The following is a 15,194-nucleotide window of genomic DNA, read 5'->3' on the forward strand; positions in this document are numbered from 1 at the left end:
CGAGAATCGCTTGAACCCAGGAGGCAGAGGTTGCAGTGAGCCGAGATTGTGCCACTGCACTCCAGCCTGGGCAACAGAGCGAGACTGTCTCAAAACAACAAAACAAAAAAAAAGGAGCAATGACTTCTGCCTTCATACAGGCTGAGGTTTTTAATTCAAAAGTCCTTAATTTTTATTATGTTATTGGTCTCTCTGACTGTTTCTCCTAGTGTCCGCCAGGGGCACTTGGCCTTAAAATTTCCAGTGGGGTATAGAAATTGCAGAAAGCAGCTCCAAGAAGCACTGTAGCCTGTGGTGGTGCTGGGTACCGCAGAGCATTTTTTCTCCTGCATGTACTTGTAGGTATACTTGTATGTGCATTTTTCTGTGTATCCTTTGTGGTATGTCCTTATATCTATTGGGTCACTGTTGTTACATCTATTCATCTTCAAATGCAAGGTCTTTGAACCATAAACAAATCAAGTGAAAAAAATTTTTCATTACCTACGCTGGCCGTCATACTAGGTTAATTTAAGTAAACTAAAACCACAGTTCTGGAAGTTGGCAACACTAGAAATCTGGACTAGGATTAGAAGAAAGAGATAATTAACGTAGGCTTCCCACATCAAAAGAAATGGAGAATCCCTCTATCGTCTGTTTTCCTTGTTTCTTTGGAATTTTCTCAGTTTTATCTCCTTTGTTCCTAGTTACCCTGGTTGATCCTAGGCTTCTGACTGACCCCTTGTACTTTTCCTAGATAGTGGGACCTTGTGTTCTACCCATATCATCTAAAAGACTGTATTCACCATATCATCGATTTTAGAGGTCTTTAATCCCTGCTTGTGGAAATCTAAGAGGAAGTGGAAAAAGGGAAACAAGTGCTTCTTCTGCCTCATTTACCCTATACTGAAAAGATAGACCGCAGGCATAACCCACAAGGGCCCGTCTGTCACCTTCAGAGGACAGTTACCCGCCCTTCTCTCATGTAGCAACATGGTCACTTTTCCAAAAATAAAGGCAGGGATTAGGATTGGCTGTTCCTGGAACAACTGTTCTGGTTTATTAATACATTTTTGTAGTTGCCCCAGGCCTGAACTTTAATTCCTTCACTATAGTATGAGACATAACTCTAACCCCAGGAAAAACTTCTCCCATTAAAATGATGAGTTGCAGGTCCCTTGAGGTTTCTACAGGGGTGCTTGTCTGGGGAAGATGCACGCAGACATGAAATGGCAGTGATACCTATACAGAGACTCCCAACTCACAGTGACACAGCAGCATGGACAGAGTGAAATGCATACAGAAATAGCCTCTCACATATTTACTGGCTCATTGTTTAGCTGAGGGGTTTCCAAAGCTGAGACTGCTCTTTTGTCTTCCATTTAGTGAAGATATCCTACTCATGCACCAAAAAAAGGAAAAATACCAAGATATTATTGGTTTCTATCTTTTAATTTGGGAAGGATGCCTGTGGATTTTATTTCTCTGAACAATTCCTTTCCATAGATGTGATTTCTGGTGGTAAGAAAGCCTATCAGTCTTCTACCTCAGTGATTTAAAAAAACAAAAAAACAAAAACAAAAAACAATTCTGCCGGATATAAATGCCATCTATTTGTATTTATGCGGTTTGCTGTGCCCCATCGACCTTTCTGCCCAGGTTTAATGATGCCACTTAAAAAGCCATTCACACGTCCCCTCTCCTTTCAGAGCTTTCAAGCTGAAATTGATTTCCTTATTCAACCCCCCTCTCCCCCTTCCCACCCACTGCCAACCCATGCTCCTTCCCCCAACCTGATTATATGGAAGTGCTGTCACTGGGCAGTGGGGTTTTTTTGTTTTTTTTTTTTGCCACGTCTATTAAGAAGTAGCGACAGTTCAGCTGCTAACAGATGCCACCTGCTTTGGGCTCAAGGAGGAGAAGCATAAAAATCAGCTCATCAGTGGAGTAGTGCTCTGTGTCCTCAGCTAAGTGAAGGAACAATGCTTCAGGCCAGCAGGGGAGGACTCAGTGTGGGAAGGAGCTCAGGACAGGCTGCAACTAAAAACCCAGGCTTTGTTTTTGTTGGGATCAGAGATAATAATATGAGGACTTTGTTTTGTTTCCTCTCCCTGTGACCTCCCTGATAGCTCCTTATGGCTACCCGCTGGTATTAGAAAGAGCTTCCACTGCCTTGCTTATGCTTATTCCTACACACTCACCCCCTTCTCCACCTTTCCTGAGCATTAGGCTCAGATTATGAGCTACTTTCTAGAAAAACAATAGATTTAATTATTCTTACATTGGACCCTCAGGTGGCAATGAGGTATTTGAATAAGGTCAATTGCAATTTTGTTGGTACAGGATGTGAGCGAGTCTTAGGATGGGGAAATAAAATGCCCAGAAAAACTACAGTAAGGGGGGAGTTGTTAAATGCATGACACTCCACAACTGTGCAGTTTTCCTGTGGCCCTACTACAATCTATGCCCATGAATACTCTGTCCACCTTGGCAGGAGATGGGGATATCTGAGCCTGTTGCACTGAGTGTTTGTGCTCTCTGATTGGATGAATCCTAGAGGGTCAGGGGTACAAATTGGCTGGGGAATATGATATGACAGATCTTGCTTCCTGAGCTTCTCTCTCAGACCTCCCACCATTTCTTTTCCCTTCTTTTGACTGATACTACCTGAGAAAAACAATCAACTCACTTCCCAGCATGACTGGTGCCCAGGGCAGAGGCTGCAACATTTCCCGTCACAGGAAGCAATTTGATGACAACAGCGGTGGCAGCCCTGGAGCATCGAGCCATGAAAACAGCAGCATTGCAGCAGGTTTTCAAGCTAGTAACCCCCAATTTCCATTTCTCCACCACCACCCACATGTGAACTCAGCCTCAACAGGAATATAGCCTGGGAGGTCAGGAACAAACCCTCACTCTAGACAGTTCCTTGCCGGGAAGCAGAGCTCCAGCCCATCCCTCCCAGCAGGGACTGTCCATCAAACTGTTTGACCCTGACTCTTTATCTTGCTTTTCACTATGAAGATTTGGGTCTTAATGTTCCTCCTTATTAAGGCCTTTCCTTCTCCCACCCTGTGGGAGGGTGAGTCTCTCCATGGTTGCTAGTGCCAAAACCTCAAGGTCGCATTCAGTCAGTCACTTGAACCTGTCAGTGTAACCTTCAGAAGGTCTGACTCTCACTCCATTCCTGCTGGCATTGCCCTAATTTCAAATCTCTTCATTCTGTTTCAGCAGGCTTTTTTATTTTTTGAGACAGGGTCTCATTCTGTCACCCAGTCTGGAGTGCAATGGCATAATCACGGCTCACTGCAGCCTCGACCTCCCAGGCTCACGTGATCCTCTCACCTCAGCCTCCTGAGTTGCTGAGACTACAGGTGCATGCCACCATGCCCAGCTAATTTTTGTATTTTCTGTAGAGACAGGGTTTCACCATGTTGCCCAGGCTAGTCTTGAACTCCTGGGCTCAAGCAGTCCACCTGCCTTGGCTTCCCGAAGTGCTGGGATTACAGCCATGAGCCATTGTGCCCGACCTTCAGTAGCTTCCTAAATGGTCTTTCTTGCTACTAGTTTCTCTCCCTAGCTATCCTACATTCGGCCATTTGTGTTACCTCTCCAAAGCACAGGTCTCCCAACATCTACAGGATAAAGTTCAAACATCTTACCAGAATGTGCTTCAAACTCTGACACCAACTATTTGTTTAATGTCTGACTCCTTAATAGACTGTCCATTCTATCAGGACAGGGGCAGCCTTATTTCTTGTACACTCAGTGCCCAACATAGGAACTAGCACATAGCAAGTGTTCAATATGTGTTTGTTAAATAAACGTGTCTCATCTCCTGCTGCTTCCCCTACATGGCCCCTGTGTCTTAGCACCTTGAATCATTTGTCATTTCCTGAATATGACATACATCTCCATGCCGTTCCCTCTACTTGAAATGTTTCCCAACTTACCCCATTCTTGGCCAAGACATACTTTCTGGGTCTGGCATAGTAAAACTGTGTGCATTTATCTTCTCCAGAACAACCAGAGGTCACTGGCTTATCTACAGCCATTACCAGAAAAGCCTGCACGTGTCTGCAGCCCTGGCCCATGACCCAGACCAGAACCCGTACAATACCTAGACATTTGAGCAGTCTGACCTGGGCATTTGGTTATAGCCAGTATTGACAGAATGGAGTAGTTTTCTGCCAAGCATACCCAAAGTACCCCTCACCAGGTGAAGGCCAGGGGAACACTGGCATCTGGGGCTTATATCCCTTCCCCTCAAACTTCTACTGGTTTGAGAAGATGGAGTCAGAAGCCACATCAGCAGCCATCCCAGGTTCCTGGCAAGATGTAGCTTGAGTGACCCTGAGGCAATGGGTGGATTTGTTTGCTGCTTTCCCACTCAGGGCTAGCTGGAAGGCAAAAATACAGTTTGAATTTGTAACCATTTTCTTCCTGCCCTTCAGGAGTGTCACCTTCTGGACCAGGTGTGGTGGTCATGCAGCTGAATGTCCCTAATGGACCCCAGCCCCCTCAGAACCCATCCATGGTCCAGTGGAGTCATTGTAAATATTACAGCATGGACCAGCGGGGGCAGAAGCCTGGAGACCTGTACAGTCCTGACAGCAGCCCCCAGGTGAGTGCAGCACTCAGCCTTGGCAAGGAGATGACCTTATTCTTCCCAGGGCGCAATGTTTGCTATTGACTGAGCAGCCTCTTTTACATATCTTTTCCTGGGTACTTTTTGGAGAGAAACACAAGAAACAGCATCTTCTTTTAAGGAACCTAATATCTAAGGTGGCAGATGGGATATACACTTGAAAATGCTCAGAGAATACTTAAATCAATGTGCCAGTAGTGGATATTAAAATAACATAAATGGGGCCGGGCGCGGTGGCTCACACCTGTAATCCCAGCGCTTTGGGAGGCCGAGATGGGCGGATCACGAGGTCAGGAGATCGAGACCATCCTGACTAACACAGTGAAACCCTGTCTCTACTAAAAATACAAAAATTAGCCTGGCGCGGTGGCGGGTGCCTGTAGTCCCAGCTACACGGGAGGCTGAGGCAGGAGAATGGCGTGAACCCGGGAGGCGGATCTTGCAGTGAGTGGAGATCGCGCCACCGCACTCCAGCCTGGGTGACAGAGCGAGACTCCGTCTCAAAAATAAATAAATAAATAAATAAATAAAATAAAATAACATAAATGGACTGGGCGCGGTGGCTCACACCTGTAATCCCAGCACTTTGGGAGGATGAGGTGGGAGGATCACTTGATGTCAGGAGTTTGAGACCAACATGGTGATACCCCATCTCTACTAAAAAGTAAAAAATTAGCCAGGCGTGGTGGTGGGCACCTGTAATCCCAGCTACTCAGAAGGCTGAGAGGCAGGGGAATCGCTTGAACCCGGCAGGTGTAGGTTGCAGTGAGCCAAGATTGCACTGCTGCACTCCAGCCTGCCTGGGTAATAGAGCAAGACTCCATCTCAAAAAAATAAAATAAAAATAAAATAGCATAAATGAATTAAGGTCTGAGGTTGCAGTTTGCAGGAAGAATCTGACTTTGGCAGAGTTCAGCAAGAGAAACTGATTTCCTGAGAGAGGTGAATTTTAAGCTAAGCCATGGGAATATCCAGAGGATAATGTTTGATGTTTATCGTGTGCTCCTCTTTTCCACAGGCCAACACACAAATGAGCAGCAGCCCTGTCACATCTCCTACCCAGTCTCCAGCACCCTCTCCTGTCACCAGCCTCAGCAGCGTCTGCACAGGACTCAGTCCCCTGCCTGTCCTCACACAGTTCCCCCGGCCTGGGGGTCCAGCACAGGGTAGGGGGTTAGATTAGTGCTGGCTGCTGTGGAATTCACCTTTCACATCCCATTCCCAATTGCAGAGATTGAAAGAGTAACAACAGGCAGGGGACCAGTGTGGATGATCCAGTTCTGGGAGCTAACTTAACATCCCTGTATAGGCCTTGGACACTTGCCACTCTCTAGTGCTGTCCATACTTAACTTTCTTTAGCCTTCTTTACATACTTAGTACTTACAACCAAGTAGGTGAAAAGAGCTGGGGAAAATAAGTTCACTGAACTTTCTAATGACCAAAGAGTTTAACCTAACATCAGTACCAAGTCTGAGGGCTGGGAATGTGGGCCTTTGTAAGAAATAGTATGGTCTTAGAAAAGGAAACACTAGATTTGGTTTCAGAAGTTCCAGTCTCACCACTAACTAGCTTCACGATGTTCAACAAGTTAATTAAACTCAGAACTAGACCTCAGTTCCTAGTCTATAAAATGGGGTTAATCACACGTAAGATGGGAATTTTATCTGCTTTCTGCCCTAGCTGTCACAAGCAGTATAAAAATGAGAATGTAATTTAAAAACTTTAAAGTGCTCTGAAATATAATATTTATCAATAATAGATAACACTTAATGGTACTTAATATGTACCAGGCATCGCTATAAATGCTTTACGTGTCTTATATTTGTTTAACCTTTCCAGCAACATTAATGAGGGAAAAAAAATACCCAACATCGTATTTCCAGTAACAGAGCCACTATTTTAACCTAGGCAGTCTGGCTCCAAGTCTATGCTCTTGTCTACTGTACTTACATTATCTCTCACGAGTCGGAAGGTTGAACCCTTGGTTTAGGGGTTGGGAGAATCTATATAAGAGATATAAGAGAGCCGGGCACGGTGGCTCACACCTGTAATCCCAGCACTTTGGGAGGTCAGGGCAGGTGGATTACCTGAGGTCAGGAGTTCGAGACCAGCCTGGCCAACATGGTGAAACCCTGTCTCTACTAAAAATTTTTTAAAAAATTAGCCAGGGGTGGTGGCACATGCTTGTAATCCCAGCTACTCGGGAAGCTGAAGCAGGAGAATCGCTTCCTAGGAGGCAGAGGTTGCAGTGAGCCAAGATCATGCCATTGCACTCCAGCCTGGGTGATGAGTGAAACTCTGTCCCAAAAAAAAGAAAAGAGAGAGAGAGAGATAAAAGACATGCATAACGGTTTGTAAGTTTCTTCGCTGGTCATTTTCATGGGACTGTTGTCTACAATGGATAGAGCCTTTCTTCAAGGATGATGGGACCTACTAGTCCCATTTGTCTGTGAGATACAGTTGACAGCCAAAGGATTTAGGAAGAGAAACATCTCTTATACCAGTCACATGGGCATTTCCATCATAGAAAATTAGGAATAGCATGCATTGTTGCTGTCTATCTCCAAAGCCCCTTTAAGTCTTATAAAAGTCATACTATGAAGCTTAAGCTCCCAGAAAACCAATTGCTCTTACTCCCTAGGTGATGGGCGCTACTCCCTTTTGGGCCAGCCATTACAGTACAATCTGTCCATCTGCCCTCCCTTGCTCCATGGCCAGTCAACTTACACGGTGCACCAGGTAAGGGTGTCCACCAGCAACTGTAGGGCCGTCAGACCCCTATTCTTATTTGGATGCCTGTCGCTGAGCTTCAGCCAGCTGGGTGTACAAGGGAAATAACACAGAATGAACAAAGCAGGATCCTTGCCCTACCCCCTGTACTCATGTCTCCCACCCGACCCCCATGCCAAGAGGGAGGGGCCCTTTGTTTCTGAGTCGCTGCTCCATGGCCAACCTGACTGCCTGGTGGGGTGGGGTCCTCTGGGTTGGTGCTACTCCACAATCTCTCAGGCAGACATTGTGATGCAAGTCAATGTTGTTTACATGGGATGAGAGTTGTCTTTCAAATGTTGAAGGGACAGAGTGGATTGAAGCATGGAAACCGGGGCAAGAGACAAGCACTCAAATCTGCCTCCACTGACCTGGGGACAGCAGATGTTGGTGAGTCACAGGATGCTGAATCCCCAAGAGAAGGTGCCCACCCTTCCAGCCCTTAATTACCAGTCCAGCATGGGTGGGAAAAGCCAGCTTAGGATGGGGAGTGGAAGTGGGACCCTTTGTGCTCAAAAACAAGCAGAAACTAGAGAAGTGAAGTATCTCAATCCTCCTTACCAAGCCATCTCAGATTCTGAGGAAGATCATGGTAAAAAGTGGGAATAACACAATTATGGGAGTTGCCTCTTTATTAACAAAGAGTTTTCTAATTAGTGTCCTGTCCCTAATCTACAACATCTACCTTTGGTAGTCCTAGACCCAGTTTAGGAGAAGACTGGTAGAGATTATGGGGGAGGAACTCTCATCCTGCAAGCCTCCCACTAGGTGAACAAGATCTGTCTTGGGATTTGGAGCAATTTCCTAAACAAGGAAAGGAAGGGAAACTGACTTCCTGAGATGATAAGAAGGAAGAATCTATTTGAGCCAGCCTCTGAGTGGGAAGGGAACTATGGAACATATTTCAGATTGATACATTATTGTTAACATTAGCAAAAGCCACATTTTCTTCATAGCAATAGCACCTTATGAGAGAACTGATGTATAGGTTCTCAGCTCAGAAACCCGGGATTCTGATTCCTAGTCCCTTCTTGCCTACATCTCTGGGCTAGAAGAAAAAGGTTCATTTGTTTTTCTCCTAGTTGCCCTGATCAGAGCTGGGATAGTGGGAAGGGGAAGAAAGGGCTAAGAGAGAAAGGCCAGACTTTTGAAAACATTGTATACAGATTTGGTCAGCTGGACACTTCTCTGCCGGGCTGCTGTCCAGTCCTTCCTGTCCTATTCGTCTCACAACCATATCCTCTCTCCTCCCCTTCCAGTCCTGGGGCGGGTGCTGGAGGTGACAGATCTCCCTGAGGGCATCACCCGTACCGAGGCGGACAAACTCTTCACGCAGCTCGCCATGTCCGGCGCCAAGATCAAGTGGCTCAAGGATGCTCAGGGGCTGCCTGGAGGGGGTGGGGGGGACAACAGTGGGACTGCTGAGAATGGCCGCCACTCGGACCTCGCTGCCTTGTACACCATTGTGGCTGTGTTCCCCAGCCCCCTGGCTGCCCAAAATGCCTCCCTTCGTCTCAACAACTCCGTGAGTCGCTTCAAACTTCGAATGGCCAAAAAGAACTATGACCTGAGGATCCTGGAGCGAGCCAGCTCCCAATAAATGGAGGAGGGGAAAGGGACTGTCACAGAAGGAGCAAGGGCAGGGTGAAGGGGGTTGAAGGATCCTGACAGACCATGGACAGAGGCAAGTAAGGAGACTGATGTTGAACTGGAGCCTAAGACAGTGATGAAGATGGAAACAGACAAATGCCCACACTGGCATTGGACTCCTTCTTGCTCCCCTGCCATGGGTCCCCTCTTTTTCCCTGGTTGACCCCCACCCTTGCATCACTCTTCTTCCATCCTATCCTCTTCTTTTTTTTTTTTTTTTTTTGAGACGGAGTTTCGCTCTTGTCGCCCAAGCTGGAGTGCAGTGGCACGATCTTGACTCACCGCAACCTCCAGCTTCTGGGTTCAAGTGATTCTTCTGCCTCAATCTCCCAAGTAGCTGGCACTACAGACATGCGCCACCATGCCTGGCTAATTTTTGTATTTTTAGTAGAGACGGAGTTTCACCATATTGGCCAGGCTGGTCTCAACCTCCTGACCTCAGGTGATCCGCCCGCCTTGGCCTCCCAAAGTGCTGGGATTACAGGTGTGAGCCACTGTGCCCGGCCCCCATCCTCTTCTATCATTTTTTAAATCTCTTCTCCCATCATAAAATTAATTTCTCTCATAATTTTGGTCAGGTAGAATTGGGAAAGTCCCACACTCTCCTCCTATTACCTTAACATCCCAAGCTTCCTTTCCTTTTTTGGTCTTTATGAATATATTTATATGGACAATTAAGATAAACAAAATTGAGTTCCCCATTCTCTCACTTCCCCATGTTGTCTTCCTAGACCCCACAGAGTTAAAACTTGGGACTTCCCTGGCCCCCCCAGAACACTTGTATATTGTTTGTTTGAGGTTCGTGCCGCAGTAACAGACACAGTATTTAATTGCACATACAGATGTTTGCTGGGTATATTCACTGTAAATTTTATTTAATCTGGTTTTTTGTTTGTTTGGGGGTTACTTGGGGGGAGGTTGGTTTTGTTTTTAAATATAAAAAAAAAATCTGTCACTGGACATGAGTCACTGTTTCTCTGTTGCCACCCTGGTATGGGTAAAAAGGGTTGGAGGCCCTGGGTAGGTATAGTCCTACAGCTGTTGGAGGTGTTTGTTGTAGGTTGGGATGGCTTTCTCTAGCATACGCACACTATTTTTAACAGAATTCCCTCTGTCTCATCCTCTTCCCTGTATACGGTTCTGATAGATGGCTGGATCTCTAATGGGACCATGGTTTTGGGCTCTCCCAAAACCTGCCACTGCGATTCATCGAGCATATCACTTCTCAACTCTGGATCTGTGTCCATATCAGTAAAATAAGAGACTTGGTCTTACTAGGTGACCTCTAAGTTTCCTTCCAGACTATTAATTCTGTGGTACTGTGGTACTCATTTAGGGCCCTTGTAGTTGAGCTTTGAGATAGGGTCTTGCTCTGTCACCCAGGCTGGACTGCAGTGGCAGATCTCAGCTGACTGCAGCGGCCTCCCGTATTCAAGCGATTCTTGTGCCTGGGTCTCCTGAGTAGCTGGGATTACAGGTGCGATCCACCATGCCTTATTATTATTATTATTATTATTATTATTTTGGTATTTTTGGTAGAGACAGGGTTTTGCCATGTTGCCCAGGCTGGTCTTGAACTCCTGGGCTCAAGTGATGCCCCGCCTTGGCCTCCCAAAGTGCTGTGATTACAGGCATGAGCCACTGCTCCCAGTCCAGCTCATCTTCTGAAAACCCTGTAGGGTTTTTTTGTTTGTTTGTTTTTGTTTTTTTTTTTTTGAGACAGAGTCTCGTCCTGTCGCCCATGTTGGAGTGCAATGGCATGATCTCAGCTCACTGCAACCTTCACCTCCCGAGTTGAAGCAATTCTTCTGCCCCAGCCTCCCAAGTAACTGGGACTACAGGCATGCACCACTGTGCCCAGCTAATTTTTGTATATTTAGTTGAGACAGGGTTTCACCATGTTGGCCAGGCTGGTCTCGAACTCCTGACCTTGTGATCCACCCACCTCGGCCTCTCAAAGTGCTGGGATTACAGGCGTGAGCCACTGCGCCTGGCCGCCTTTCTTTAATCCTAAAGCCGGAGGATTGGGTTTTACCTGTCAGGGACAGAAGCAGATGTTTATTACAATAAAAGCTACAGCAACTGAATTCGCACTGCCAAGATGCTATGTTATCCAAACATGCTCAGCAGTCCCTGTCCTATGTGGCTGAAAAAAGGGGAAGAGCAGAAGTCATCTTGCCTGCAAGATGCAGCTTTTCCTTTAGAGCATCTCAAAGCAAGCCCTGTTGTTCTGCAGTCTGTCAGAGCAGGGCTATTAAAGAACCTGCAGAGTCAGAACCATCCTGCACCCCCTTTTCAAACTTCCCCCTTAAATAGAAAAAAAAAAAAGTAGTGGGTGAGAATGACAAAGCATATTGCCCTGGAAATCTCTTGGGTCCAAGTAGCTGTATCCCTAACCACGGTCCTACAGGAGCTTGCCTGACTCAGTCTCCAACACAGTCCTTTATTTCTTACAGATACAAGGAATAAAGCAGCACTGCATTGCCACCTCTAAATTGCTCTCCCCTGAGATGGGAGTATCTCCTCTTTCATCTATGTCACAGCCCAAAGAGTAAGAGAAGGGTAAACCCCTGTGAGATCAGAATGGCATCTGTCTCTTTGATCCATCAGTTATATACTGAGTCATCAAAGGTGGGAGATGGAATCAAAAGGATTAGGAAGTTAGGAAGTGTGAGGTTGGCCATCCTACCTTTAAGAGTTTGCAGTTCTCATGAGGAAGGGGACATTACTTAGAAATGATTTTAAAAATTCCTTATGTGGCAGCTATATCCTTCTGTCCAGTGTTAACTGGCCCTTTTTAGTAGCCCTGGTAATTCCCTTCACCCTGAGGACAAAATTTCGCAAGAAGGAGGGTGGGGAGATGTCTCTGGGAGCTGATGAAGGGAATGAAGCAATACTACACATTCTTCACTTTCTTACAGGATAGCAAAATACTTCTCCAACCACCCACAGATAAAAAGCAATCTAACCATGCACGGTGACTCACGTCTGTAATCCTAGCACTTTGGGAGGCCGAGGCAGGCGGATCACCTGAGGTCAGGAGTTTGAGACCAACCTGGCCAACATGGTGAAACCCCGTCTCTACTAAAAATACAAACATTACCTGGGCATGGTGGTGGGTGCTTGTAATCCCAGCTACTTAGGAGGCTGAGGCGGGAGAATTGCTTGAACCTGGGAGGTTGCAGTGAGCCCGGATCACTTCATTGCACTACAGCCTGGGTGACAAGAGCAAGACTGTCTCAAAAAAAAAAAAGAAAAGAAAGCCATCTAGTATGGCTGATAGGAGAGCGCTATGAGTTCAAATTAGTCTTTTTTTTTTTTTTAACCCTGTCTCAAAAAATAAATGAAAAATAAAAATAACTCCCTTTAAATGTTATATGAGCATGAACAGAAACTGTCCCTTCCTGAATTCGGCCATTATTCACCTGTTCACCTTAGATGAAGAATCAAGGAACAGCAGCTCTGGAGGGATGGGAGGAGTTAGGGTCCGGCCCTGCCCCAGACCTCTCAGTGTCCAATTTCTCTGTGTCAGCTGTGTTTCTCAGCTGTCCACTTTCCTCCAGCCCTGTCATTTCAGCCCTGACACCAAGGCAGGAGGCTAGGAGGTCTACAAATAGCGACTGGGTAGCTGGTGTGAACACAGGGTACTGGGGGGGCTTAGCCCCCAAGGAAGAGGACCAGTTTTTCCCCAGCACCACCATCAAAGCTTCGGGGCTCCCAGCTCCCTCTGCAGACTGTGGACTGATTTAGGGAATCCCAAACGTAAGTTACCTCTTCATCCTCTCGATTTCTACGACTGCTCACGCCAGCTGCCCTGATCTATAATCTATTCAGCTTCTTCATTTCTTTCTTGTCTGAGTCGTTTGGGTTTTAGGAGTAAAATTATTATTCTACTCTAGGATGAGTTAGGATTGGAGGGGGGGTGGGGGTGGGGTAAAGGGAATGAAGTAGTAAGGGAAGGCTCATATTACCCTGAAAACTTAAAATAGCTGAGCCCTGAGGCAGGCTGGGACAGAACTAGGCACAGGGCCCCCAGGGCTCAAGAAAGAAGTAGGGGAGGACAAATGTCTGCAGTCCATCCTTCCTTGTGCGCACACGAGGACACACATTAAACCTCTTAAAGCGAGGAGATCTGGGAAGGTATGCATCACATCTCTGTTGCCCACAGATTCCCAAGGGAAACAAAGTACCTATAGGAAAATAACATAAACCATGCAGCCTTGAACACTGTAAGGGCTGTAAACTATGGGGTCTCCCCTCAGGATGGAAGGATGAGTATCAGTTTGAGGAACTAATTGGGGAGCTCTTTAGTCTGCTGGGCTTTTTTTTTTTTTTTTTGAGATGGAGTCTTGCTCTGTCACGCAGGCTGGAGGGCAGTGGCACAATTCTGGCTCACTGCAACCTCCTGGGTTCAAGTGATTCTCTTTCCTTAGCTTCCTGAGGAGATGGAATTACTGGTGTCCGCCACCACGCCTGGCTAATTTTTGTATATTTAGTAGAGATGGGGTTTCACGATGTTGGCCAGGCTAGTCTTGAACTCCTGATCTCTAGTGATCTGCCCGCCTCAGCCTCCCAAAGTGCTAGGATTACAGGCATACACCACCGTGCCTGGTCATGATGGTCTTTTTTCTAGACCTCCATGAAATCTGTTAATAAAACCTGCCAAATGATATGTATTTGGCCCAGTGCAGTGGCTCACACCTGGAATCTCAACACTTTGAGGGGTTGAAACGGGAGGATTGCTTGAGCTAGTTCGGGACGAGCCTAGGCAACAAAGCAAGACCATGTCTCTACAAAAAATAAAAAGGTAGCCAGGTAGTGTGCACCTTGTGTTCCAGCTACTCAGGAAGCTGAGGTAGGGGGATTGCTTCAGGCTGGGAGGTCAAGGCTGCAGTGAGCCATGATCACGCCACTGCACTCCAACCTGGGTGACAGAGTGAAACCCCATCTCAACAACAAAATCTCTAATCACATTTCTCTGAAAACCTTCCCTTTGAGTACTGCCGTACTGCAAGGGACAGAAATAAGGGAGAGAAGAGTGAAAGGAATTAGATTTCATAGTGGGGTCCAACCTCTTGCAGGATGACAGAAAAGGAGGTGCTGGAGTCCCCTAAGCCCTCCTTCCCAGCAGAGACTCGGCAAAGCGGGGTGAGTCTGGGCCTGTGACCACTGGGTGTGGGGGGCCAGGAAGCCTTTACAGCTGAAGAAGAGTGCTTAAATTGATCTCATTTGTGTGTGACTCATGTTTTGCTGGCCAGCACCTGCAGTCCCCAATACCAATACTCGCCTAATCCTGGGGTACATTCCTTGCCCAAAACCAGAAAACTGTCTAGTTTGCTCTAATGCCCCCCTACTCTAGAGAGGGTGACAAGTCCTTTTAATGTTGGGTTTTCTTCACTCCCTCCCTCAGCTACAGCGGCTGAAGCAGTTACTCAGGAAGGGTTCTACAGGGACAAAGGAAATGGAACTTCCCCCAGAGCCCCAGGCCAATGGGGAGGCAGTGGGAGCTGGGGGTGGGCCCATCTACTACATTTATGAGGAAGAGGAAGAAGAAGAAGAGGAGGAGGAGGAGCCACCCCCAGAACCTCCTAAGCTGGTCAACGATAAGCCCCACAAATTCAAAGATCACTTCTTCAAGAAGCCAAAGTTCTGTGATGTCTGTGCCCGGATGATTGTTCGTGAGTCATGAAGGGAAGTGAAGAGAGTATGATGTTGAAACCAGAGGTTGGGTAGAGGGCATACGAGAGTATTTGTAGCAGATGGGCTGTGGCTAGAGTTAGTGTAAGGCAATGCTGTTAGAGATTGAGCAAGTAAGGTCCCAGTCAGAATAGGGAACCTAAGAGTAGCAGCAGTGGTACAAAGGGAAAGGGCAATCTGGAATCTTATCTGAATTTTCTCCCCCTCTCCCAAGTCAACAACAAGTTTGGGCTTCGCTGTAAGAACTGCAAAACCAACATCCATGAACACTGTCAGTCCTATGTGGAAATGCAGAGATGCTTCGGCAAGATCGTGAGTAGGCTCTGGGGAACAAGGTGTAGAAAGGAGGTGACGTGGCCGGGCGCAGTGGCACACGCCTGTAATCCCAGCACTTTGGGAGGCCGAGGCGGGCAGATCACGAGGTCAGGAGATCAAGACCATCCTGGTTAA

The 15,194-nt window shown here is 46.8% G+C and overlaps 2 protein-coding genes across 5 annotated transcripts in view; both read left to right on the top strand.

The window, feature by feature from the left end:
* The window catches only part of R3HDM2 (R3H domain containing 2), a 75,640-nt gene extending 65,633 nt beyond the window's left edge, over positions 1 to 10,007 (top strand). For all 4 annotated transcript variants that reach the window (XM_011926041.1, XM_011926038.1, XM_011926040.1 and 1 more), the window contains 5 exons: positions 4,434 to 4,603; positions 5,646 to 5,793; positions 7,270 to 7,367; positions 7,703 to 7,787; positions 8,657 to 10,007. In XM_011926041.1, the coding sequence (XP_011781431.1) occupies positions 4,434 to 4,603; positions 5,646 to 5,793; positions 7,270 to 7,367; positions 7,703 to 7,787; positions 8,657 to 8,997 (842 nt within the window). In that variant the 3' untranslated portion in view covers positions 8,998 to 10,007. The remainder of the gene's footprint in view (positions 1 to 4,433; positions 4,604 to 5,645; positions 5,794 to 7,269; positions 7,368 to 7,702; positions 7,788 to 8,656) is intronic.
* A 2,619-nt stretch (positions 10,008 to 12,626) lies between these two features.
* The window catches only part of STAC3 (SH3 and cysteine rich domain 3), an 8,617-nt gene continuing 6,049 nt past the window's right edge, over positions 12,627 to 15,194 (top strand). Inside the window, exons 1-4 of the mRNA XM_011926203.1 lie at positions 12,627 to 12,809; positions 14,129 to 14,195; positions 14,458 to 14,725; positions 14,959 to 15,056. Of these exons, the coding sequence (XP_011781593.1) occupies positions 14,130 to 14,195; positions 14,458 to 14,725; positions 14,959 to 15,056 (432 nt within the window). The 5' untranslated portion in view covers positions 12,627 to 12,809; position 14,129. The remainder of the gene's footprint in view (positions 12,810 to 14,128; positions 14,196 to 14,457; positions 14,726 to 14,958; positions 15,057 to 15,194) is intronic.

The sequence above is a fragment of the Colobus angolensis genome, unplaced genomic scaffold, assembly GCF_000951035.1.
Source record: "Colobus angolensis palliatus isolate OR3802 unplaced genomic scaffold, Cang.pa_1.0 Scaffold67, whole genome shotgun sequence".
Taxonomy (NCBI): domain Eukaryota; kingdom Metazoa; phylum Chordata; class Mammalia; order Primates; family Cercopithecidae; genus Colobus; species Colobus angolensis.